Source organism: Clarias gariepinus, chromosome 3 (assembly GCF_024256425.1).
Source record: "Clarias gariepinus isolate MV-2021 ecotype Netherlands chromosome 3, CGAR_prim_01v2, whole genome shotgun sequence".
NCBI lineage: Eukaryota > Metazoa > Chordata > Actinopteri > Siluriformes > Clariidae > Clarias > Clarias gariepinus.
In genome coordinates this window covers 11,000,914-11,024,923 of record NC_071102.1, presented here as the reverse complement: position 1 = coordinate 11,024,923, position 24,010 = coordinate 11,000,914, and the positions used below count along the sequence as shown (strand labels likewise).

At 40.0% G+C, this 24,010-nt stretch overlaps 1 protein-coding gene across 1 annotated transcript; it reads right to left on the bottom strand.

The window, feature by feature from the left end:
- Positions 1 to 9: 9 nt before the first annotated feature.
- abtb2a (ankyrin repeat and BTB (POZ) domain containing 2a) lies at positions 10 to 24,010 on the bottom strand. The gene is made up of 17 exons (XM_053493500.1): positions 23,025 to 24,010; positions 9,934 to 10,083; positions 7,734 to 7,941; positions 7,148 to 7,300; positions 6,899 to 7,064; positions 6,241 to 6,330; positions 6,052 to 6,153; positions 5,821 to 5,905; positions 5,555 to 5,687; positions 5,218 to 5,459; positions 4,914 to 5,092; positions 4,637 to 4,742; positions 3,842 to 3,944; positions 3,653 to 3,737; positions 3,492 to 3,560; positions 2,774 to 2,887; positions 10 to 1,328 (listed from the first exon to the last, which is right to left on the bottom strand). Exons 1-17 carry the CDS (start codon positions 23,875 to 23,877, stop codon positions 1,137 to 1,139), a joined length of 3,030 nt encoding a protein of 1,009 aa, XP_053349475.1. The 5' UTR covers positions 23,878 to 24,010; the 3' UTR covers positions 10 to 1,136.

Sequence of the window (24,010 nt, the reverse complement as noted above, 5' to 3'; positions counted from 1 at the left end):
TATTGAAAAGACTTTGATTTACAATCGGCAGATGTTTTTATCCAGCACGATTAACATAAGGGAGGATTATTTGATATTTGAACATGATATTTTCTAAGCATGAAGCTGAGCTTAATAGTGGGAGTACTGGGACTGACACTAAAGCCTTACTGGTTTTAGATTAGAAATGTCGCCCTTTAAACACCATGTCCAGATTTACACTGCTGATTATAGTTATGTCTTATATTACATGTCGCTTACAGAATAAAACGATTTAACAAGAATAATAAGTAAATAACAAAATGACATATGAAATGATTAAATGCTGGACTACACTCTTCTAGTTCCTCCAGAGTTCTTTGGATGATACATGGTTCTTGGAAGGTTGGAACCTTTTCTGAAAGAGAAAACCCCAGGTTGAGTTTTACATAAAGCCCTCATCGAGAAAAACTCAATAAGGTGCTACAACTTTTTTTTTCTTTCCAAGACTGTCCTACTGCCGAAATAAATGAATAAATATAAAGAAATGAAGCATTACATGGATTACAGAGAAATAATCTAAACAATAAATTATTTTTTTTAAATGGTCCCAAAGTACCAGCGTAAGACTTTTGTGTAATAAACACAATACATATTTACAGTATAAAAAATGTTATGTATGCAAAACCATGTACAGGGTGTGAAAAGTCAGGAAGCATAGGGAGTATTTTGAGAGTTTAAAGGTGAAAAGTTGCATATATGTTGTAAATAATAAATACCAAATTAAAGTATAGGTAGTTTTAATCTCAATGGTTTCTGACTTTTCTGACAACCTGCATATTTTAAACATTAGTACTTGATTTACATTTTGTACACTAGAGGGCACTATTGTATAACCTCTGCACTCTTGCTGTATGGATACCATATGTGTGCCTTTCTGCAGAAAAGTATTTAATTGCATAATTTAATATTTACCCATGTAGTAATTTACAGTGATACGGTATTTTGTACAATGACTTTTAATACTCTGTCCTGCAGTGCTTAAAATGTCCACTTCTCAATCTATCTATCTAAAATGCCCCTCCAGCCAGCTGATAGAGTCAGTTCCGACAGGCAGTGAGAGATGGGAGGAAAGAAGACGCTGCCTGGTTGTCCGTGTCCCAGATCTGGCTGTCAGATTATCGCTTCCCTTCACCTGCGCTGGAGAGCGAGCGAAGCCTGGAGATGAGCGCGTCCTGCAGGTCCTCCAGAGCATCGCTGCATTTAGGTCCCAGCAGCAGCTCTTCAAAGTCTTGTCTCTGCAACATCGTGTGCATGTTCTTCAGGAAGAAGCTCTGGCAGAAGGCGGCCAGCTCCACTGCATCACTTGTCTGATTGATGGGCACAACAAATGCAGAAAGAAAACATTGTTAGCGTTACACTGATGTAAAATATTGCTGTAAATTTAACAGTAATTTACCATAACTTGGGTTGTTGTAGGCACTGGAATGTTTAACTATATTTAACGCTCCACATCACCGCACAGGTGTTCTAACATCATTAATTACACTAATTGTTGGTTGCCAGCGTGGGTGAAAGTAGGTCAGACTCAATAAAGTCTGCAATATTGGAAAGAGAAGCGAGCAGCTGTTTAATCAACATTCATAACCAGTAACAGAAGCGCTTTAGCAAGAAAATAGATCTGATGCTGTTATGTCTTCTTAGATAACACTTTCTCTTTTATAATTGCCTCTAAGTTGTTCTGAATGGCCCCTTAACCGTCAGTGTTGTTCTACTCACGGCTAAAGCTAACTAGCGTCTAGCACGACGCTGAATCCCAAATCCCTCTTTAACCCCTGATCAAACTACTTGTTGTGTGGAACAAGGGACTGACCACCCTACAGTACATAGTGCACTAGATTTACAGTTAACGCGATTTGAGATTCAACCATGGAACGCCGGAAGTTAGCTGATATTCTAAAACGCTATAAGAGGAGATATACAAAGAAACTTAGAGGATTTGCAGTAATGTCAACCACCTCCATGGTTTATTCTCTTCACCTGTATGCTAAGTAAAACTGGTAAGAACTTAAAACTACTTACACTAACTGTAAATTACACTAATTAACACTTGGTCATCAGCTAGTTCCACCAGTCGTGGAAGTTATATATGACAAATCATATATTCTGTTGATAATAAATGATGTTTGTATAAAAGCAACATCACACATTTGAGGTCATGCTGTTGTACTAAATATCAGCACATCCATAATACATCTGAAGACATCACAGCCGTGCTGATATTCAATACAACACCACATGACCTCAATTATTGCTTAAGTATAAAACAACTTAAAACCCAGTATATGAGTCATTTATTTTGTGATAGCACTGAATGTGAGTTTGAACTTGCATTGATTTAACTACTTCTAGCTCCACTGAATTAACACCACAAAACCAATGCATTTAAATAGTGCATTAATCAAGTCAGCTGAGCTAATCGTGCTGGCTCAGTGGTTGAGGTCTCTTTTAAATCCCAGTACCAACAAAACCATATTCGAGTGGGTCCTTAAACAAGACCCTTATAACCTGTATAAACCAAATGTTCTGCGTTATGCTTTATTTTATACTATGACATATTTCAGTTCTGTACTGTAAATATGTTTAATTGTAACTGTTATAGCACTTTATTGGCAACCTGCTTTCTATTTCTTACAGTAATTTGTTTATACTGCAGATGATGCAATCGTAATGCCAGGGGGGGAAAAAGTACAAACTAGTACAGATTACAAAGCAGTGTGTATTATAATTAGGGTTTAAAATAAAGTGTACTCACCACAGCTGCATGGTAGATGGACACAGCATTTTGGATGGTCATTCGCTCAGCGCAGTGTCTCTCACACATCCTCTTCAGGGCACCCAGATGGAAGGAGTCAGCCACTGGCAGCAGCTGGTAATAACACAGGTTGCTCTTTAGTTTGAGACGAATGCAATGCTGCATTCTTTATTTTTGTGATTAGCACTGAAACATATTTTTTTTTGCAATGCATATTGGAGTGAGTGTTGTTTTTCTTCTGTGAAATATCAGTGGTTTCCTTGTTACTGCGTCAAAGTGTTTAAATGACCGATTACATTATGGCATCATTTAAAAAATTTAATGCAGGCATGGATGCATTCTCGACAAACTGTTTTTATCTTGGGCTGCTAAAAACCTTCTAAGTAAATCGGCCTCTATCCTGAAAACCACTCAATCTAAGAAATAGTTTAGCTCTACCTTTGACTGTTACAAAGCTCTGACACTGGAGACTACTAACTATATTTCCCTGTTAATAATTACACATTTTAAAAAATTTCTTTCTGTAGAGCATGCATGAGCTGTTACAATGGAAACAATGTTTAGCATTAATCTTAACCTTGCAGAACAAAAAACTTTTAATTCCTCTTATATATAAAAAAAAAATCCTCTGACCAATCAGAAAAATTTTAAAGAGTCTCCAGTGTCCCAGAAGCAGGTTTGGTCGATACATACATACAGTAGTTAAAAGTTCTCTCACCTCTAACATATCGGAGATGGTTGCACTCGAGTTCTCTGCTCCTCCACCATACAGGTGAGACATCAGCATCTGCAAGACCAATTTTATGCTTTTAGTAAACAAAAATTCTTCATTTAACAGTGTTTATTTCACGTTTCATTGTTGTTTCAGTGTTTGTTCACCTGAAAAGTTCTGTGTTTGATGTCTGTGATCTCGATGATATGATCTGTGCTATTTGATTCATTAGAGCTGAGCAAATCTTTAAATCTTGGTTGAAAAACAAGAAGAAAAAGAAGACGTTTGAGTATATAATATTGACCACAGCATGTGTTGATACAGGGTGTAAAGCTGAATGAATTTTAGCATCAAACCTCTGTGACGCAGACATGAGGAGCACCCGGTGTGCGTAGAACGGCCTGCCTTCCACCAGGAACGTCACATCGGACATCTCGGAGTTATTCAGGAAATGGATGTCTGTTAGGGAATAAAACATGGTGCGTGAGATTGATGATACTTTACTGGGAAATAATCCAAAGTATTTAAATTTGTTTTGGGGAAAATGTGGATTAATATGATTAATGAGAGCCACATTTTGGGGAAATATGGGTTATTATGGAGGCGGATGCAAAAAAAAAAAAAAGAATAATTCTACAACAGCAGCTATAAATATTATTTTCGTGTTCTGGTCCCACTGACTTATTAATTCCATGGTCAGAACTGATACAGGGACTCGTATGGAGGACGATCCGCGTGAATGGATAAAAATATAATTATGATAGTCACTTTATAATAGTCAGATGTAAAGGTTTTTTCTTACAATCTGTGGATTTTTATTTTCCGGTTTACGTAGATTCACGACAGAGAGAAAAAAAAATGCCGAAAAAAAGTGACGAAATAAATAACTGTTTACAGCTGCTACAACAAAAGTCACGAAATGTTTCATTGAAGTTACACATCTAATTAACACTTGGTCAATTAACACTTCACATCATTAAATGAACTATAAAGTGATTTTAAAAGTTATTTCTTAGCTAATTAAAAACAAAATTAATAGAGCAACAGGAAAAATTGTTGTATTATGTGTTAAAATAAATTACACGGTGTTGGATCACGTTCAGAAACACAGGTCATACAGTTTATAAAGGACAGGCTTGAGCTTAGCCTACCAAGCTGAGCTCCTGATGTGTTCTTCAGTAGTGGAATAGGAGGCAGGAGAGCAGAGCCGAAGCAGTGGCTAAACACCCATCCCAGCTTCTCGCGGATCTCTTTATTCTGGAAAGAAAAACAGACACTATTAAGCTTACGGTTAACACTAACCGATGTGTCTAGATAAAACTGAAACAAGACCTTTTGTTCCGGTAAAGCCTAAAATTATGTGCCCACAGGTGAACTGATTTATGTCCAACACAAACTTAAACGCACCTGTCTGTTGAATTTGTTTACCTTGGTGGTGGTGAAAATGGAGAAGAGTAGGGGAAGGCCATCAGAGATCAGCTCTTCACAGTGCTTCTCCTCCCACAGAGAGCTGAAGTCGCTCAGAAGGGAGAGCGTTAACTCGGTTCTGGATTGAAGCTGTGCTGTGTGAAGAGACTCCAGCCACATGTGCAACCTCCATGGTACACCTGCAACAGACACACACACAATATATATCAAAACTTCTGTCTGACTACCCATCAAATCCTCAACCCGTCTAGCCGTCCGTCTCTCTACCCATCAGTATGTAAATCATTTCTGCTTCAGGCCATACCGAGCGCTCTGAGCTCCATGGTGACATCCAGGTATCCATGCTCTGCGCTGTGAAGGCTGGCCTCCTGCAGGGCTCGGATTCGGGCCTTGGTCAGCGGTGGGACTAGCCCTGCACTGGGAGTGGATATAGAGTGCTGGTCTGGCCTCTGCATCTCTTCCACACCTTCAGCCAGTATCTCCTCTAAAGAAAGCACATCCTCCTGCAGTCGCTGGGGCTGGCTCAGTAACTTCCTCAGCACATTCCTAGTGCAGAGAAAAAGCAGGTGTTTGAGAGGGGAAAAGTCTCTTCCTAAAATGCAAGGGAAGCTTGGATTCCAAATAATATCTTGTTCATCTACCTGTGTCCATGTGCTGCAGCCTGGCTGAAGCAGTTCATATCCTCATACAGGGACGTCAAAGAACTCCCACTGTGTACTCGAAACATGGGGTCAGCACCACGGGACAACAGCAAGCTGACCATCTCATAGTTTCCTAAACACATCCAGGAAAACAAACATTGTAGTGAGACTTTTTTTTTTTTTGAAAAGCTGTATTACAGATACATACACAACTACGTTGTTAACTACAAGTATGTGCACATTATTCCTTTCTGTACAATTCGTACCAGCAGCAGATGCCAGTTGGAGTGGAGTCTCTGCCGAACCCTGGTGAGCACAGCCCTCTACGTCAGCCCCCATATCCAACAGCAGCTAAATAATAAAAGTAAAAAAAAAAAAAAAGTTAGATTTAACATAATAAACATTAGAACACTCAGCTGTTCGTTTCAGTAACAATACAAATGTATTCACTGCAAAGCAATACAGTCATAATGAACGGATGAGGATATACAGCTCACCTGTACCACTGATAAATGTCCGTACAGCACAGCGAAGGTAAGCGCCACCCAGTGGCGGCTGTCAGGGTGAACGGACGGGTGTTTAGACGAGCAGCTAGGGACCTGCATTAAAGGGCAAGAAGAATCTCTCTTTAGTCTCGATATAACTTAACTACGTGTAAGTACTCTCTACAGTAAGTCATTCCTTACCCCTATATTCAGATTAGCGCCTGCATGAATGAGCATGTGGACCAGAGCTTCATCTCCTGCTGAGCATGCATACATCAGAGGGGTCATGCCCTAAAACCAAACCAAACAGTTAGTTGAATTCATTCCTGCATCATAAAATCAAGAGCTCTGCCTCACATTAAAAACAGTTCAAAGCTAAGAATTTCTACTGGAAAACATCTATGAAAGAGAAACCTTGTTGGATTATGAATAGAACCTTTTGGACTTTTTCTCAGAAAAAAAAAGTATGTTTTCAACCGGACTTCAACTAGTTCTATTAATTATACATAACATACATTTTTACACTTTTTGATATTGCTGGAGCGTCTCTTACAACCACGGACCAATTTAATTATAAGCCGAGTTGTATTTAAGTTAAAATGATTAGGGTTTTTAGTCCTATATTTTTTCCCAACCAAGCTAAAATTATTTCATCAAGATTGAAGGTTTACAATTGTTTATAGACCTGATGTGATTATGGAATTAAAAACGATAGTTTAAGTGAAAATTCCCCAATCTGGCCGATCGAAATCCATATTCAATATTTCACGCTTGTGTTCACATTTTCCGCCACATGGACAAGCTACAGGACAAATAGGCTTGTTTAAGGGGCGGAATTCTATATTGAAATAGTTCCAACCTGATCATCCATGGTATCGACTCCATCAGGACCTAGCAGCTGGATGGCCTGACCAATCAGATCGGTGCGCCCGCAGTTGAGCATGCGGAATCCCAGGTCCAGGTTGAACTTGTCTAATGCAGACCTAGAATCCAAACGCTTAAAGGAGCTGAAACAGCACTCTGGCCTTAAAAAGATAAAAGCAAATGACATTGTTAATAAATGATGGAAAAGAGAACATTTATAGAACGTTTATAGGATTTTTCATACTTAAGCTGCCTGGGTTCACAGTCTAGTCCGGGCAGGAGTAGCCTGGCTGTCTGTCTCACATCATCGCTGTCCACTAAGAGACTTCGCCGATGCTCAGCGTGAACCATCGCAACGCGCATCCACTCCATCAGAGGGGGGAGCAAAGGGAACGGCCTATATGAAGAACAGATTCTTTTAGCCGTTTAGCATCACTGGCAGAGTAAAGTTACTCCGTGGTGTGTTAATAAACCACACAAAATTATCAGGACTCTATTCAAACTCTATTTTTTGTAATAAAAAAAAAAATGGGGATTTGGTGTGTTGATTTTGCAGTTCTTTAAAAAGCTACAGCTTCATTCCTTCCAAATCCAGCCAGCGAAGCAGCTACTGTGTTTATTCTACTGTACTAAAACTCAATTTAAGTGAATACACCTGCTAAAGTCATTGGCATTCGCCAGCGCAAGGATTTCCATGTGCTTTATTATGTTTAAAAATTCTTTGCAGATCTAGTTCCATAAAGAATTTGACTAGAAAATACATCATTAAAACGTTCATTTGTTCACTGTTAAGCACATGAGGTCAGATAACGTCCTGTACTGCAACACACCTCTCTTTGCTCAGGGCCATCCTGGGTGGCTCCAAGTTCGGATTCTCCATGGACTCCATCTGTGGACTGCGCAGGAAATAATAAAGAGTGTGCAGAGCATCGGAAGACCAGGAGAGCTGCTGCTTGTGGCTGGGACGGCTAGGACTGAGGACGCATCCTCCCGAGAGCAGACGCTGCATATGGCGCATGGCACGGGATACCAGGTCACCTAAGAACATTAAAAGAAAGGCCTGTTTGCCAGATGTGGGCTTGTGACCAAGACTCTTAAGTCACAGCATCTCCAGAAAATATGCTGTGCTCTGACCTCAAAATAGGAACATAATATGGCTATGATCTAAATGTTTCAACAAATGATTTATAAAAGTCATTTTAAAAGCTCTGAAATCTTTTACAGATGCATTAAGAATGCGCTTATGAATGAGTGGATTATCTCCACCCACACACGTAAGGGTTTTTTGGTTTGTCTCTGAAGGTTGTTTTCCTACGCAAGAGGATCAGGGCCACCATAAGAAATATTTGCGTTTTGACTCAAAATTCTGAGAAAAAAAAGGCACAATTCTGAGATAAAAGTCATTTCAATGGTGGCCCTAATCCTTTTCTATATTCTCATTCTCCTCAAAGGTTCTCACCTGAGGAACGTTTGAGAAACAAATTATAAAGACCATTAGATCAACATGGAAGACCAAATAATAGCCATCCATCCATCCATCATTAAACCTGTTAAACTTGTCCAAACATTTACAATCGTTGGTAAAACAACGATTTTAGCATTCTTAAATCAGTACAAAAACACAATCCAGTACAGTGTCACGCATTGGCTTGTTGCAGAGGTGGAAATGAGACCAAACATATAATGCAGGTCTTTAAACCCACTCTGGGAACCTAAATCAACACTGCCTTCTTTGCTTGTGTAGAAATCCATGCTTGTGTTATTCCCATAAGGAGGATGAGCAGAAGATAAACAGAGGAAGCCAGATATCCTCTCCTTATTATCTGTGTTCATCATTAAAAAATCGCGAGCCAAGAGAAAGTGGCCACATGGAGAAAACATCACCCTGAACAGAGGAGGGAAGCGCAGGAGCGTGACACTGATCTAATAAACAGGGACTGATATTGTCTTTATAGGGGCTGAATTCCAGCGCTGCACTGGGTTTGAGAGGACAAATGTTGGCCAGACTTTAAAAAAAAGTGGTACTCTATAACTGGAAACCCATCTGCCTCGAGGCTAACAGTGCCGCTCTGCGCTCACTCCTTAATTACCATATCAAAACGAACACGGATGAATGATCTCTGATAGATCTACCACAAAGCCCTGCTTTTTAGCTCTCGTGGGCATTGGGTGTGGTGTTATTTTGCAGGTTTGTCGCAAACACAAGGCACAAAGAAGGTCCTTTTCCCTACTCGGGACCAAACAGAAGATGCTCTTGTAGCAAGAGCACAACTAACAGAGTGTTTCAGATCGCCTGAGGCCTGGACCAAGCAACGGCCAGGAGCGCACGCTGCCTTTACCCTGAGCTGTGGGCTGGAAAATAAACACACGGCCAGCAGCACCAGCCACATGTTTTAGAGCAGGGCAAGTCAAGCACGAGAAACAAGCTTAATGACACAAAGAAGCTCTTCTTAAAAGAGATTTAAAAAAGAAAAGAAAAGAAAAGGCAGTGAAAACAGCAATTTCACATTTTTCCTTAAATGCTTTTAGGATTGCTTAACTCTCTTTTTTTTTTTTTCGAGAAATCTTCATTATTATTACATTAGATCCTAGCCCATAACTGTCTAAATTAAACTCCAAAATTATTGGCAACCAATAACAGTATAAAATAGGATGAGGCTGTTATACACGTACTGTATGTGAGCAATTCCCAAACTTTTGCCACAATTGTTTAGAGGGTTTTTCTATGCTATTATGTTATCACGGCTCTTCGCAGTAACTACGAAGCCCAAAATCTATTCAAGCATTACGATGCCCATGTGCACAAAGCGAGCTCCATGAAGAAATGGTCCGCCAAGGAACTCAAGTAACCTGCCCTAATCTCAACCCAACTGGATGAACTGGTATTCCATACTGTTTTGGTATTCCTTGAGCATAGCTACCGATGCTAGAATATGTGAAATATAGAACAGATTCAGTAAAGAAACCAAGATTTTATTAATTGATTCTAGGTAGGAATTTCTTGAGGACTTTTAAGGTGGTCATACTCACTCAGCTCTGAGATGCTTCCCACACAGGTAGCTAGCAATGCCTGCTCCAGCGTCCGCACCTCCACCTGAACACACGCTTCCTGTCTCCCTTCTGAGCCTGGTCCATGACCCTCAGCATACGGGCTGAAATGGGCTGGCAGGGAGAGCTCACCTAGACACAAAAACCACAATCAGATAGGAGAAAACACTACAGAATTAACCCTGCTAGCAAGGAGGAACGCCCACAGTTAAGGTCGAATTATGTGACTGTCATTATTTCTAATTATCAAGCAAGATAGGAATGGCATAAAAGGCACAGCCCAAGATGGCATTATAACAGATACAGTGCATTTGCTGGTACAATGCCCTAAGACAAGCATGTCAAGCCTTATCATTAGGCCCATAATGGTGTAAAACTGATCGTTCTCTAGGTCTGAGGTTATTACCGGTCAGTGGAGCGAGCCAGTGTGCCATTAAAGTAATAAGTCACAACATCGACAAGACTTGGTCTCTATTAGAGATTAGAAGAGGAAGAGCTTTGAAGTCTAGCAGCAATTTTCTTTCCAATGATCCCTCAGGGAGTGTGAACTCAATGCAACCCACTCCCCTATCATCCCTCCTTCTTTCTCCTTAAAGTGACAGTTATAAGGGATAGGCTCCAGATCCCTTAATAAAAATAAATACATGGATAAACAGTGATTACACTAATTGATCAATTGAAATTTAAATGCAAATTCTGGCTATTCTTTCTGCTGAATAAACTATGCACAACTTGTTTGACTGGAATGGTGGGACCTTAAAGAAACTGGCTCAGGCGGCTACTGTTTTATGTTTCTAAACCTGGCTTTGTGTTTTGCTGATTCCTCACTGTACCTGCAATAAAGTCATGGATCTGTTGCTGAATGGCAGACGATTGCCGCTGGAATACACATGTACCTTTACTTTCTCACACTGCAGGGGATATAAAGCATAACCTGAACAGAACAATAAGAGGAGCTTAGGCTTGGCCTCCGATTTAGAAATGATCTTCATCTCCAAGCAAAATAAAAGACTTTGGGGATTCTTCTTTTACATACACTTGATTTAAAATCCATCCCTTTCCCTGGGAATTTTCATTCAGTAGGTATTTAAAAGGGATCCAACAGGGGACGAAGGAACAAATTTGTTTTTAAAATTAAAGTAAGCGCTTGTACAGGCATGTGAGGTCATTCATTCAAGTAACACACAAAGTTGGTATAGGGAAAACACCTTTATTTAGATGATGATCATTTGGTATGTTTAGGTTATGGTCATGAATGCTGTCTTTAAGTACTAGTTAAAATTTGGATTTGTTTTCTACATTCTAGATCAATACTAGATTATTTAAAAACTATGAAGTAACGTGGAATTAGGTAATTACTGTAAGTAACAATAACAAATTATTAAGTTATTATTAAGTTATTAAAGTTATTGAAGCCATGAAGATCTGTCCTGGAATAGTTTTTGCGAGAACAGTATTGTCAAGTGCATTTGCAAAACCCATCAAGCACCATAATGAAACTGGCTCTCATGAAAACCTTCCCAGGAAATCAAGACCAAAACTTTCCTCTGCTGCAAAGGAGACGTTTATTTAGAGATATGAGCCTCAGAAATCACCAATTAATAAACAGCACCTTAGATTAAAGCTGAAGAAGGCTTCACAGAGCATAAGTAACAGACAAATCCCAATATCATCTGTTCAGAAGAGACTATTGCATATCTTGTATGCCTTCAGGAGTGTTTTACAGTGTAGAAAAAAAAAATTAGGAAATTAGAAGGTGTGTACAAACTTAACTGGTGTGAGCAGAAAATGCTTAGCTCAACAAAAAAATATGACCTATATAAAACTCAGTAATGCGATTTGCAAGTTTCCAGTCTGATAATAAATGGACACTGAGAAACATAGGAAGAGCAGAAAAAGTTCTGTTACTGAAATATGATGAGTGTTCAAGTCAAACCAGGATTTGTGATGAAATTTCTTGTAAATGGAGGCATAAAACCAACTGACATTCCACAAGACTTTAAGCACAGTATTATGATGAAATTCTTGGCTGCAGTAAAACATCTGCATGATGCAAAGGTTTTAAAGTAGGATGAGGTGGCTTGGAGCCCACTGCAGTCATTCCTGTGAACATTCAGTGAGGGGAAAATCCATGGATAAAAGACAGAGGTGTCTGTAGGAACTGTACACACGATCATTCATAAACACGACTTGCACATTACAGGAACTCGGCTGGGAGTAAATGCCACATCCCTCATACAGTCCCGACCTCGTTCCAAGCCATTTCCTCATGTTTGGGCCATTAAAGGAGTTCCTGCAAGGCCAGCATTTCAGACGTGAAGCAGGCAGTCCCGGTCTCATGGACTCCAGGGTACTGAGGAAACTTTCGACCTTGATGGCTACCAAGTACTAGTGCAACACTGGGATAAGTGCGTTAGTGTAGCAGGGGATTATATAGAGAAATAAAGGGGGGTTTTTACTCTCATAACCGTGTTCTGTTATTTTGTACAATCAAACTTAAACTCCCCTCGTATAATACAACCAATAAATTCAGACTGCTTTGCTTTTAACATTAGGATACATTTAGGAGTTGAAACCAAAGCTGACTGTAATTCTTAGACCGCAATGTGCACTGGAGAGCCTTTACTTCACATGTGCTTCGTATCATGGTCATTAGCTCATAGCCCAAATTTAAATATATATCATAAATACATTCAACCTCAAATCAGGACAGCTACCTTGCATATGCAGTCGCATGGCCTGGTCTACATACATGCTGGTTCTGCGAAGGTTAGATTGTTTTTTGAGAGCCACAGGGTGTGTTGTACAGCTGGGTATGTGGTAAACCCGGAGACCCAAACTCCCCCATCCACACCCATCGTTCACCAACATATCGAACCCAGCGCCATTCCCATGACCAGCCATTCCTACACTGGCAGCCCTGAGGCTAACATGTGCGTCATAAACAGCCACACACACACGCCCAAGAGCAAAGGGAGACACATACATGCACGTCTGGTCTCGTCATAGTGAATTGAGGGAAATGGAAATGCATGTGCGCAGCCACTATGAAAATAGTGGCATTGAACTTGGCAGACTAGTTCACTTAGAACTACAAATCACACAGACCGCTTATGGGAGGCTGGGAAATGTGTATTAGTGCAGTGGGTCAAAGCTGGGCTAAAGCTGCTGAGGAGAGCCAGGAAGAGGCATTAAAACCAGTTGTGTAATACATAGTCAATAATAAAAGCAAGTATTCAAGTTTTCCTCGGTTAAATAAATCATTAAGGTAGTAAATAGAATCCTTTTTATGATAAAAGTGCACTTACATCACTTACATCACATTTTCCTTAATTGCTTTAACCTATTAGATTGATAGTCTGTTAGAATGAATAGTTTGAACTCTACTAACTATGGAGATAAAAAAAAATGGAATGGAAACTCTAAATATGAACATGATTGGCAAGCTTATAGATAGATACACAGATTCCTGAGCACATAATTAATGCAGAATAATGCACTTACCTTTAATTCTTAAAGCACCAGCATCGACAAAAACTCACCAAGGTATCTAGCTGCATAGTTGTTTTAAAATAGTACCTTTTAGAAAATAGCACAAACAACAGGTCTTTTAAATGAGGGATATTTAAAGGATTGTGAGACATATTTCTTCAATCTAAAACACTGTCTATGCAGGTTCCTGTGAACTGTCACTACATGTTCACGTCTTGTGTGGCATGATTTGGGAGTCATGCCCCGAGGGGCCAGAGCTGCCCAGGCAGCACAACGCGTATTGGCATAATGTTTTGCATTTTAATGTTTATGGCTGATCAGTCATCTGATTTAGCGGTCTAGCATGTTGCTAACAAAAAAAAACAACAAAAAAAAACCATCCCGTTTCCACCGTCTACTGATGTCTAAAATGAAATAGTTCTGACTGAAAATTAGAGTGGAGGGCTATTGTACTGTATTTTAAATAAACTTGTTAATTCCATGTCAAAAGTGATACTGTAGGTCCTCAGTTAAATGCTGCCTTTTCCATTTATTACATATTAATATTGTTGTTTACATAGACTTAAAGCAAAAGTAGGTTATAGTTAACCTTATACAACAGTTAGTTCAGGCCGGGCAATCTGATTGGACAAGAAGCATTAACAGCATTGGGACGTTTATCTATAAGTATCACTCCACATCATAGGTGTTTAAACAATCAGTATTTTCACTAACTACCAATGAAAACGCTTTATACAGTACTGGTAAGAGGAGAGAGCAGCTGCCTGCCAAAACCCATGTTCAAAACTAATCACAGAAACGCTTTCATCAAGAAAAGACATCTGATAATGTTACGACTTCTTAAACAACACAACTGTCTAACTTTGTAATCACCTCTAAGTCATTCTGAATTGTACAACCTAGTGCACTAGCTTTCCGTTTAACTCTATTTGAGAGTCAGCTGAAGTTAGCTGATATTCTAAAGCAGAACAAGTGAAAAATACAAAGTGAAGCTGATGGACTGATCAGGACTGTCCTCGCAGAGAACCCTTGTTTTTACGTCACGCGGCAGTCGTACAAGCATTTCATTTTGTATGTGACAAATCTAATTTGATTATTCTACTGGTAAGAATTTAAAACTAATTTTATCCCTGTTAATTACATTAACTCTGCCGGTTACGGTTAGTTAGTTATACCAGTCACAGAAGGAGCAACATAACTGGGTATATAAACAAACAGATCATAACCTGTTACTGTGGGAACTGTCATCACACTTCATTTTCCACTAGTAATTCCGCTGCTGTGTTGTCTTGCCGGATGACCATGCAGGCTTTAGTTTACACGTTTCTCACCATAATATAGTACTGGTGATAAATAATAATAAAACATTTTTTTAAAATATTTTTTTATTGATGTTCAAAATACAGAGTTATAATCCATATTTCATAACCAGAACCCTTAAACATCTGAAGATCATTAAGCCACAGACCTAAACACAATTCCTCTCAGTCCAGGTCACCACTGTTATAAGATTCAAACACTATTTAGATTTTGATTCGGCCTGACCCATTTTCAGTGAGAGCAAATGTTTGTGTGTAGGCCTTATTTATATTTCAGGTTCGGTAAAAAGAGCCTACTATTCACCGAACAATGACTGAAAGAAAGTCCATTCAAACCCCAAAACGCAGCCATCCTCATTTGCCTAAATATGAGTGATCAGCCCATTTCCCTCATTTAGGCAGAGTGGTGTGAAACAGTAAGTCAGTCAGAGTGGAACCCTGTGGTACAACAGTGGCGTACTGAGCAGGGCACAATGGTGCGAGTGTGCTGCACAGGTAGGCTCAATCAGCCCTTGTGTACCGTGCTGAGGTTTTTAGAGCGTTACTTGAATATGAACATGTATGTTGGCTTGCTTACTCTGAAACACCAAAGGGAAATGAAGCCTGGATGAGTTTGTCTGTGTACTCACGCAAGCCTGCTTTTCTCCTTAGAATGAGGGATCTCTTTTTTTTTTTTTTAAGCTGGGTTTTAAAGTAGCAGTGGAAAAGCTTACACACTTAACCCACATGTACAAAGGCTCCAGTCTTATTTAATGTTCAGATTTTTCTCCCCTCTTCTCTTTACATACAGTATAAACAGGAATATAACTTTACAGGAGAATCACTATAGTATAAGCAGTATTTAATAGCGTTGTTAAAATATAGAATGCATGAAATTTTCTCTTCTGCAGTAAATAAAAAATATATATAAAATAAAAAACAATCCACATACCCACTATAGCCTCTCTGAGGTATATTATGAACGACATCTTTTATTCTTTCTTTCTACACCCTCATTATTAATGCTGCTCTAATTTACTTTATAAAATTGTTGAATTATTAAACCTGATTGCTAAGAAATTTTGATTAACTTCCTATAACAGCAGCTCTCCGTTACTCTCAGTTACTCAAACGACAGGTTCATATGAACATGCTTTTTTTAAAAATACATTATTGACTCTATAGCAACAGTTCATTTACAGGTACTTTTATGGCAGATAGTAGAGATAAATATGTAGTCTTAAAAAGTTTAATAGAGAATGTCATTCTCTGTAAATACATGTTTACACAGGAGAGTTTTTAGGACAGAAGCCTTTTTGCAGTAGGAACCCTAACATTGGATGAGTGTTAATAATATTTAATCAAAGTTATTTTTTCAACTTTCAATGACACTGAGATAACATTGACTGAATGATTCAAACAAAACATTGCAAAAACAACCTCAAAACAATGATATTGTAACTTTTGTTTGGAGCCGATTAACGTCCGTTTGCACAACGCCTGTCCACTTCCATGGTCCTTTAAGTTTCTAACATGCTTTAAAAATCCATAGCGCATATATCTCACATGTCTCTTAGTGTTGTAATGTTACCTCTGTTAGATTAGAACACACCACCTGTAGGATTATAGAGAAACTGCAACATATTACCACCCTATATAAATAATAAATATATATATATACAATTACATGAAATGCGACACAAAAGAATTTTGACAGGTAACTGAATTTTTCCTCCATCTTTAATTGACAGCATGCTTGCCGGTGGTCCAGTGTTCATCACCCAGTGCTTTCACTGCAGCGACTGAATCACGCATTGGTTTGGTGTCAGTATTGATTTGAAGTTGTTTTTGCAGAATTGTGTTAGTTGCATTCGTCCAACATTATCCCATTGTCATGCTGTCAATCTTTTTCCGACCTCATTACATTAAAATTATTCAAATTTTTAAAAACAACCCAATGCCCAATGTCTGTAATGTCGCCAAACTAACGTCACCATGACAACTAAAAACTTTGACTGGGTTAGCACTTTACAATTTCTTGGTGACATGAAAAGCTGTATTTTTTTTTTTTTTTTTTTTTTTTTGCTGGTTTAAAGAGAAGAAAAAAAAGAGAATGTCTTTAGCTGCTATACCTGTTGTGATACACAACATTAAACAACTAGACACACAACAGTAAGTAGTAACTAGGAACAGTTAAAAGCTGAACATCACAACGGACCTCATTACACCACCCTGTCGTGGATTTTTTTTCCCCCTAGAACAGCATGCCTCATCATGTTTCATTGTCTATTTAATCTCTGAACTATTATGCACAGACTGTCCCAGGCCTCGCTTAATCCTTCTGTTACCTAAAATCTCTTGACAAAAGGACAAACTGTGGGTTTATGTCACACATGGAAACCAGAGTGCACATTCTCACCCTATCCCTTCTAACATCTTCAACTCATTGCCACAGATTCTCCAGTTCCAGCAGGAGACAAAAAGCAGAGTGTGGCCGAAAATAAAATCCTAGCCTGCCAGTTGGCAGAGGTGTTTAACACCACAACCCAACCTTCCTTCCCTTTCAACTCCAGTCGAGGATGGGATGGAAAAACCAGGAGTAGCTTAGCATTTCTTCCTGAGATTTAACATCTGCCCCCTGTATTCAGCCCTGAACACGTGAGCTGCTTTCGAAGAAGGCTGCAGTTTCTATTTCAAAATATGGCAACACATTTTTCCTGGGTTTCCTGGTCTGGGGTTAAGCAGCGAGCAGAATCTCTTCCTAATTATAATATGATTTATCAAGCACCATCCATCATGCTTTCACCAGCTAACAGGTCGGTCGCTAAGAGAGGGTCTGATGTAATTAACCGCATCAGTTTGGCAATATTAATCAAAGCTTTGGCAACTGCTAAGCATGGCCTTACAGATAGGTGACATCTGGTCATTAGTTCTCCGCGGTTCGCCCAGATGTGAAAATTAATATTAACTAAATAAATAATATGGCAAGTATAGAATATGATAAATGATCCCAAATTAAAGAGTCTTTCTTAGATTTTATATGATTTTTTGCTTATAGGCTGATTAAATAACACGAACGCTGATAGTTAAGCTAAAGGAAAAAAATCCTGAGGTGTATGGCTTGCTTTTAATTAACTTAGATGTGAGTCATTTTGCTCGGTGAGAAACCCTGCTGACACACCTGTCGTTACTCATACATTTTAGGGCAAGGTTCACACCCAAACAGCGTTCCCAGTGCAGGGACTAATTGTAGGTCTTGGATAACCTGCTGATTTGATTTGCTGTATGATTAACTGTCAATCATGAGGCGGAGATTTAAAAGAAATTAGAGTTTGGCTCTATTTCAGCCCACATCTGTGTGGTTCTGTTTCCCATCACCGGCTGATTAACACCTCGTTTAACTTTTATTAGTTGTTAAGTACTAAAAGGAGTCACTTATGTGCTATTCCCACACGAGTGCTCAGAAAGTGCGTGGTGTGTGTGCAATTCACTGCTTATATGAAATGTTTGAAGGTCCTGAGGTGTTGCTGGGTTTCAGTCTTTATGACGCACCTGTGGTTTGGTCTTGTCATGAGTAATGGGGTCTAAAAGCCAAACTACATAAAACTATGGAATTATTTTTGGGAGGTCAGGAATGGAATTAATGATCGGTTAATATCAGGTTTTATTATTAATGAGCTGTTTTAGACCTTTGAATTGGAGTCTTTTGACACAAAGATATTTACAGTTGGGGAGGAGTTTTTGTGTGGTTCTAATGGACACTACAGCTCATGATGATAAATAACTTGGCCCATTTGGTGCTCAAGTTGTCGAGATGCAAAGACCTAGAAAAAACTAAAAGTATGCAGAGTGGTACATTGCCAGACTTCGAATCTATAAACCCTACACTAGAGCCATGGAATAAAACTTTGTGATTTTATTTTACTTCTTTCATTTTTATTCTTTTATTTAAGTTAATAGTGGTCCACAATTTTTCCACAATTCATTGCATAAATAAAATCGCAACACGGACCAGTGCAATTAATGCAGAGTTTGTCAATATTTTAAGTATTATACATTTGAAAATACTTTTGAGGTAATGGGTCCATATTAGCAAACATCCGCTTAGTAAGATCATCTGTACCATTACTTGCGTTTGAATATGAAACGGTATGTTTAATTATTGCTATTTAAATTACAAATTGCAATATATGTCAATATAATTGCAACATGACTTTTTTAAATTATTGATTTATTTAAATTGTGCAGCCATATAATAATAAGCTGTTATAAGCTATATTTTAGCAACTTTGTGTTAAAAAATTTAGAAACTACAGTATGGTGAAAATATTTAGACAGTTTAGACATCTTTGAAAGATGTGATACAATAATAAAACTCTAACAGCTGCAATAAATAACTAAATTGTATATTTGCCTTGTGTCCTCAATTTCTGATTACCTGCATATTATTCATAATGAACTCTAATAATGAATTCATAATTCATACACTTCTTGTTGGCAAGCTTCCATGGCTACAACAAAAAAAGTGACAACGCCTGAGGTGTGACTAATGCAGAATTAGTCAGGGTTAAGAGAGGTCTCTCTAGAAAGCGCTCACTGGGACACCTGCCAGACATGACACTTCAAAATACCCACCTAACAGCTGAGTCAGCATATAAACCTGCAGAGGTAGACTTTACAATAAACGTGTGACCGATTCCTGTTTATTCTATACATGCACAAAGAAGTGCCACTTCTATAAACTCATACTATCTTTAGGCTTTATCGCACCTCTCTGGACCAGGTGGCACTTGTTTCCAGACCAGCATGTTGAGAGGTGAGGAAGGTCAGTGGAAGGAAGACCAGCTGTCAATGCAAAATGCCTCTTCCTCACTCTGCTCAGGCTGCAACATTTGCCTAGGTCAGCTGGTACATGGTGCAAATAAAGCCTTATATAAAGCTTTGCACGTGGGTTTTAGAAAACAGTCCAAGCATAAGAATAAAAGGCAAAACAATGTTCAAGCCTATGCAGCTGCTATGCACTAATCAACCTAACTTGAGCTTAATAAACACATTATTTTGGGCTTTATACGAGCTATACACTCAAGCTAAAATAGTCTTCAAAGAAAAGTCCATACTAAATGCAGACATTCTGTCTTTAAATGCACAGGCTTTGGAAATGCTTCAACTCCTTCGGTTTGTTGTAAAGTGCAAACAAACTGGGCTGTGTCTGCTTAACGCTTTATGAGGGTAATTAAGCAGGAATTATTGTGAAGCTTAACACTCAGACCTAACCCTGGTTCCCACCACAGAGCCAGTCAGACCAATGGGGCCACCAGACCTGAAATCCCCATTTTTCCCCCTCTCGCAAATATCCGGTCAGCCATTACTGTCAAGCTCAGAAAACCTCACTGTTTACTCACAAAGACCACAACTTCCTTTCAGTCATATTGTAAGAAAAAAAACTAGGTTCTAGCCGCAGGGCATGCTTACTCACTCCGGGTTTTCCACTTGATGTTGCTGATATCATCTGCACGCTGGTGTTCTGGTGTGGTCTCGTCATGGTTATGATTGTTAATAAACTCTTCCTACAATTAGATGTGGAGAAGCTGGTTTTTATCCATTTTATCCAAAATTACTTCCCAGTCAACTCTTTGTAGCATAAAGAACCAACTGATTTACATCTTAAATGTTGAAGAGTAGTGAAGAAATTAAACCCGGCTAATGAGACAAACAGATGGCTCTTAGCTTTCAGTGGTTTTAAGAAATATCTTAGCGAAGCCTCACCCTTGGTCCAGCCTCCTTTTTTGAGGGAAATCCTTGTTTTTATATTGATATTTGACATGCTTCCAGGTTTTGGTGGGTTTAATATAATTTCAGCTGAGGCCTATCATAATTTCACAGACGTATCCAAGCCATTTGCAAGTTTAAAGATCTAGCTCTTACGCAATCAAAAAAAAAAAAAAAAAAAAAGAATCCACGAAAATAAAAGTGCTGAAACAGCATGTAGACAGGCCGGGATTAGCTCCAGGCTTCCTGATAAAAAGGGAGGAAGTCAATAAAGGAAAAAAGATTAATTGAACTGTACGTCTATAGCAGGGCAGACAATCTATCCAATCATCTTTTAGTTATTATACATTAGACATTTCCTCCTCTAATAAATTATTAATAAATGAGCAGCCAGAAATCTATACAGATTATATTTGCTGCTCAAAAGAGATGAATGAACAAGAGTGTAGAATATCACACACACTAGAAAATGAGGCCATTCTGTTACAGGAGTCAAAGAGGTCACTTAGGTCTTAAAGACTTCCAGATGTGGGCCTGTTCAGTGTATGAGAGGGCTGCTTTTGTGTGGAAGCGAGTGTGCCAGCCGTGAGCCTGCATGTCTCAATCTGTTCTCCATAAGTAGTGGTGCCTCGACTCTCCCAGCCACTAATCGGCCACAAACACACACTAGCAACTGATAAGTTTGTCCATATGTATGGTAATAATACACAGTGTGAAAAACAAACACATTGGTGATGTGAAGACCTTTTTTTAACCTGTGCATCTACAGGCTTGTCTTTTTAAATGGATTCTCAAGTAATCAAAACATGCATATTTGATAGCTCACTTTTAAACAGAACTGATATTGAGCCACACATGTGGAAAAATTAATGAAGACGTGAACGTCTGGGAACTTGTTTGCCCAACCGACCTGTCATATTCAATCAGACTGAGAGCAAGTGTGTGTGAGTGATTCAATTAGGCAAAAATTTCTCCTTGGAGGCTCTTAAAAACGACATTCGGTTCACTCAGACCTGGAATCTCTCATTAATGCTGTTCACTTTTAATGCAATATCCTGGGGAAGAAAGCAATCTATTCTATTTCAGGGCTATGTTTTACAACAGTAATACGTCCACACACATACAGTATGTCCCCCGGCCTGTTCTCCTAAACCGTTGAGCTTCAAGTTCTCTTTTATTAAAGCGCTGTCAGACAGAGCAGTTTTGCAGGGCCAGATTGACACAGACTCGGTCCAAATGCTGATTCAAACCAGAGCAGGGAGAAAACACTGTGATGGCTTTTTATTCCCCTGTATGCTGGCCCCCTTCACTCAATACTTTCTGCTTACTCTGCCATCCGTGTACAGCTTGGCACAGAACAGGCAGGGCAGAACAATGGGCTTTTGTGCCCTCGCAGCCTGTTCAGTAAATGTTTAAATGTAAAATGTAAGATTACTGGATTAAGCCAATCTGTTTCTATACTCAGTGTGTCACACCCTCGAACCCGTTCATCAGTGGAATGAGACCACCCTTAGACCACCACTGACGAGATATTATCTGATGGACCATTCTAAGCACATCAGTAACAATGGTGACAATGACAGTGACAATTGGGCATGATGTTGGGTGTTGTGCTAGTCTGAGTTAATCAAGTAATCAAATCAGCCCATCAACAAAAACAGTCAACCCCACTTTATTGGCCAGAAATTGATGCCCATCATCATACACTCCCAAAAAAAAAAAAAAAAAGGGTTAAGGCTAAGTGAGCAAAACGTAGAAATCATGCCACCTTCCTTTAATGAAAGTGTGCACCTTTTTGATTAAACCCTGTCAAATAAGGTACCTATCAACAGTAAGTAGGTCATTAAGACTTATGAGAAATAAAAAGTATATAAAATATTTTTTTCATTTGCATGCTCTGCCACAAATTATTATGTGTAAAGCCTTAACAACAACCTTCGCACTCAATAAAACAAGCCCCGAAAGGTTAAAACCTCAGTCACTCACCGTCTACACCACTTTATATTGTACAGGGTCTCAAGGAACCTAAAGCCTATCCCTGGAGACTACACTTTGGATTGGGTGCCAATCCACACACCTACACAAACTCATTCACACTCTACTGGCCATTTGAGCCTGTAATTAACCTGCATGTCTTTGTACTGTGGAAGGAAACCAGAGTACCAGGAGGAAACCCACCATGCACAGGGAGAACATGCCAGATCCATGCATAGAGACAAGAGGCAGGAATCGAACCCAGACCCTGGAGGAGCAAGGCAGCAGTGCTAACCCCTAACCTACTTAATATAAACAAACATACTTTTACATATATAAAACGTTTACCAACTAAAATAACAACAAGAAACAAGTCATCAAATATGACTTCAGCAACTTTAAGATACTTAAATCTTAAATACTGCCTTCATTTGCATGCACTACCACAAATGAATGTCATGTGTAAGGCATCACCAACAACCCTAACACTCAATGTACACAAGCCCTGAAGGTTAAACACTGCACTGATTTCCTTCTCACCGTTAGCGTTTTTCCCGCAGATCAGATGCTCGTAGTTCTGCAGGAGTCCGTAGAGCTCGGGGTCGCCGTTCACTGCAGCCTCCAGAGCGTCTGCGGGCACCGGACACCCGAAACTCCCCGCGTCACACGCTGTCAGCACCCTGGCACCGACTTCCTCCATGACAGTCTCCATGCACGAGGCTAGACAGATGGCTGCATGCTCATGGACGCGCACTGATACCCGGGTGTCCACCATCCAGCGGAAGAAGCGCCCCACGGACAGCACGAGACCGCAGCGCGAGGACTTGCTCCTGCGCAGCAGCTCTCCTGTGCTCATGCTGTACAGGGACATGGCGCGCGCCGCGGCCGAGACGCACGCGTCGGCGAGGGGCCAGCTCAGCACGATCCGCGCGGCGCTCTGCACCTCGTAGCGCGTGCACCTGCAGCGCAGGACGCTCAGTCTTTGCGCCTCGCGCGCCACGCGCAACAGCGGCCGGCGCATCAGCGCGGACACCGCGCGCGCCGTGTCGCGCGTGAAAGGTGAGCGCTCGCGCGCTCCGGAGACTTTACGCAGCACGAGCTCCACCTCGTCGTCCGTCCAGGGGAACTCTTCGAGCTCCGGCAATCGCGGGCATCTGGAGAAGATATCCTCCGGGTCTTCTGGCACTGTGTTCACTGAGTCCCAGCTGTCGTTGCGGCTGTTGGTGGAGGCGGAGCGGCGGCATCGGTTTGCCCGGTAAGCAGCGGACGTGAGCTGAGAGGTGGACTTGGAGGAGGAGAGGCTGAGAGAGTGGTACGAGTCTCCCGCGCCGTATCCCGAATCCAACGTCAAGTCCTCCAAAGTCTTCAGGTTAACACTGCTTAGGGCGGCCATCCCGGTTCAGCTGATCGACAGACGTTCCCGTTAGTCCTTAAACAGCAGTATTACTCGTGTATTAACGTCAGCGTTAACGTGTATCCATCTGCTTTCCCTGCTACAGCTGGAGCACGCACTGTCACTGCACCGC